The sequence below is a fragment of the Solenopsis invicta genome, chromosome 8 (genome assembly GCF_016802725.1).
Source record: "Solenopsis invicta isolate M01_SB chromosome 8, UNIL_Sinv_3.0, whole genome shotgun sequence".
In the NCBI taxonomy this organism is placed as follows: domain Eukaryota; kingdom Metazoa; phylum Arthropoda; class Insecta; order Hymenoptera; family Formicidae; genus Solenopsis; species Solenopsis invicta.
Genome location: NC_052671.1, coordinates 25,285,819 through 25,288,737, shown reverse-complemented (window position 1 = coordinate 25,288,737; position 2,919 = coordinate 25,285,819). Strand labels below are relative to the sequence as shown.

The window sequence follows — 2,919 nt, the reverse complement described above, 5'->3', positions numbered from 1 at the left end:
ATAAACTTTTCAAAATTTTCCATTTTTAGTTTTAATGTGATTTATTGTGCTACATATATGTATATAAGGATAGGAATAAATAAATCATATATAAACTTTATTAATAAAATTACATATATTATTTTATCTTGTATATATTATTATATATTTTATCTCTCAATCGCCTTGTAGAGCGAGAGAACATGAACAATTTGTCCTCGTTATTACGAGTAGAATGACGCATCTATTATTAATTAATAAAATTTATTTTTTTGAGAGCGATCTAATTCTATCGCTGGCTCGTCGCACCCATTCTTTCATATATCCTTCCACTTCGGCCATTGTCGTATTTATTGAAATCATAATTGCTTCTAGAAAAAGATGATAAAATAATGGAACGGTTAAATGCGAAATGAATAAAACAAATAAAAAGTATATTGTGTAAATATGAATAAAGTAAATGAATATATGTACCGATAATAACGTCTGAAATTTTAGTTTTCTTTAATGCTAATCTGTTTTTTTGACCTGTCCACGTATAAATTTGGGCCAATTCATCTGTAATTGTTTGAGACATGACATTTCGCACTGTCTTACTGACAGTATCTCCGCCAATATTTGACATTTTTTTTACCTATAATACAATAAATATATTTTGAATATTAAAAAAAAACAAAGATATATATTTCTTATAGTGTGCTTTGAAGCTGGATTTTCCAATTTAGCTTTTTATATAATACTAAAATTTATAAAAGAAGAATGCCTAATTATTCAATTATGAAACATAAATTACAATAGTTAAAATAACTAAAAGATCATACTAGTTTTGCTTTTATTATTATAGTTTTGTTATATTTTTATATTATTGTAATTTTGTTTTATATTTCATATATTTTAGTGATATTTTATGTTGATATATCTTTATAAAAGATTTAAATTTATAAATTATAATAGACTTACGAATTGTCGTTGAACGTCATTCTGCATCAATTGCTCGTTGAAATGATTCAATTCCTGTATTGTAGTAAGAGGAAAATCTGGTAACAAGTTATTGTTATTTTGTTCGACTGGATCGGCTTTATCACCTCCTTTATTTTCCAGCAGATTAATGATGCCGTTGAGCTTATGCTTTATTTTTGCATTTATTTGTAAAAATTTTAGTCGGCATGCATCTGAAGGACAAAATAATTTCTTTATTAATAAACAGAACGCAATTCTATAATATAAAAATAGCAGTGAAGTAAAAGCAATAGAACTTACCACATGAGGCACAAATGTAATAAAAGATCTGTAACATATATAAATTCACAGTAAAAAAAATACAAATAAATAGATATAAAAATATATTAATCTTTTATAAAATCTGTTTGCGCAATCAATTTCTAAAAACTATTTGGGCAAAACTATAACGTTGACGAATTATTTTATGTTTAACAACTATATTTGCAAAATTAAATTTAGAAATTGTTCAATAATTGAAAAAAATATATTTTAATTACATTATACATATTTATATTGTATTATATATACTTTTTTATAAAATAATATAGAAAAACATAATAAAGATTAATGATTCTAATGTATAACAAGTAAAAAATAAAAAAAGAAGCAAAAAAGTATAGTAAACAGAGTACAATTAAAATGAGTTTCTATATTTATAAATTTATAATTATACAAAGATAAAAGTTGAGATTAAAATTAAATTACGTTTTGCAAGTATTGTGCAATGTACTTTTCTTTTAAAAAAACATGATAAAGGAAATAATTAAATATATGATAAAGAAAAAAATTACCTTACCTTAAAGATTGTACTTTCCGTATAACAGAAAATAGAAGAGTCAATAAATGTGAGCGTATAAGATATAAGTCCTTCGCATCCAACCAGAAATAGAGTATAAATGTAAGCGCAGATGATATAATACAAGTCTTTCGCATCCAATCGAAACAATACCATGAGGCACAAATGTGATAAAAGATCTGTAACATATATAAATTCACAGTAAAAGAAATACAAATAAATAGATATAAAAATATATTAATCTTTTATAAAATCTGTTTGCGCAATCAATTTCTAAAAACTATTTGGGCAAAACTATAACGTTGACGAATTATTTATGTATAACAAGTATATTTGCAAAATTAAATTGAGAAATTGTTTGATAATTGAAGAAAGCATTTTCAATTACATTATACATATTTATATTGTAACCAGAAAATCAGTAAAAACAAAATGAACCGATTGCAATTGAAAAAGAGTATAAGAAACTTTATACTATAAATCTTAACTTCTTAATATTGGTATCTTTTATATAATGTTATGTTTTACTGTCCCGGGGTCGATTGTGTATTTTTGAAGAAGAGTGAAAATGTAAAAAATGAGCAGTATTGATTGGTGATATCGTTAGATCTAAGAGTCTATACCATGCAATCAGTGCTCCACTTTTCACATTTTCACTCCTTCAAAAATACACAATCGACCCCCTGAAAGAGTAATCCTTTAATTCCTTTAATTTTTAAGTAATTAATAAAACATTACATATAATTACATCTTTACTCGAACACGACCACGTTTCTTGAACATAACCTCTGTGATTTTAGGTCTTAAAAGATACTCGCGAAAGGCTCTCGTGCTTAGTGGCTAAATCTAGTACGAAAAATCGTAGCGTGTACCATCGACTTTACTCTTAAAATAAATGATTTTTATCATACGTACCTCGTAGATACCGAAGCACATGGAAGCACATGGAAGCAGGAAGAACAGAACACAATTAAGTGTTACACAGCGACCGGCGGAGAGAGAGGCCCGGGAGAGCTGCGCAGCAGATCGCAGCGCAGCTCTGTTGCTACGCTACGAGCGAATTAAAACTAAAATTTCTTTTTATGTTAATTGTCTCTTCGGCAAGATAAAATCTCTATCATTTATATCTTTTCGCTTTGTCG

General features: G+C 26.6%; 1 protein-coding gene across 1 annotated transcript; it reads right to left on the bottom strand.

Annotated features, from left to right (window-relative positions):
• Window positions 1–96: 96 nt before the first annotated feature.
• On the bottom strand, window positions 97–2,828 carry LOC120358534. The gene is made up of 6 exons (XM_039453059.1): window positions 2,693–2,828; window positions 1,778–1,956; window positions 1,240–1,267; window positions 940–1,151; window positions 454–613; window positions 97–350 (listed from the first exon to the last, which is right to left on the bottom strand). The coding sequence occupies exons 1-6, from the start codon at window positions 2,721–2,723 to the stop codon at window positions 244–246; spliced, it is 717 nt and encodes a 238-aa protein (XP_039308993.1). The 5' UTR covers window positions 2,724–2,828; the 3' UTR covers window positions 97–243.
• Between the last annotated feature and the right edge of the window lie 91 nt (window positions 2,829–2,919).

Excerpts from the sequence above, each read along its gene's own strand:
- LOC120358534 (XM_039453059.1), bottom strand. The coding sequence starts at position 2,723 with ATGTGCTTCCATGTGCTTCGGTATCTACGAG. Across the intron at positions 1,957-2,692 it reads TGTGCTTCGGTATCTACGAG|ATCTTTTATCACATTTGTGC; the intron begins GTACGTATGATA and ends TATATGTTACAG. Across the intron at positions 1,152-1,239 it reads TTACATTTGTGCCTCATGTG|ATGCATGCCGACTAAAATTT; the intron begins GTAAGTTCTATT and ends TTTGTCCTTCAG.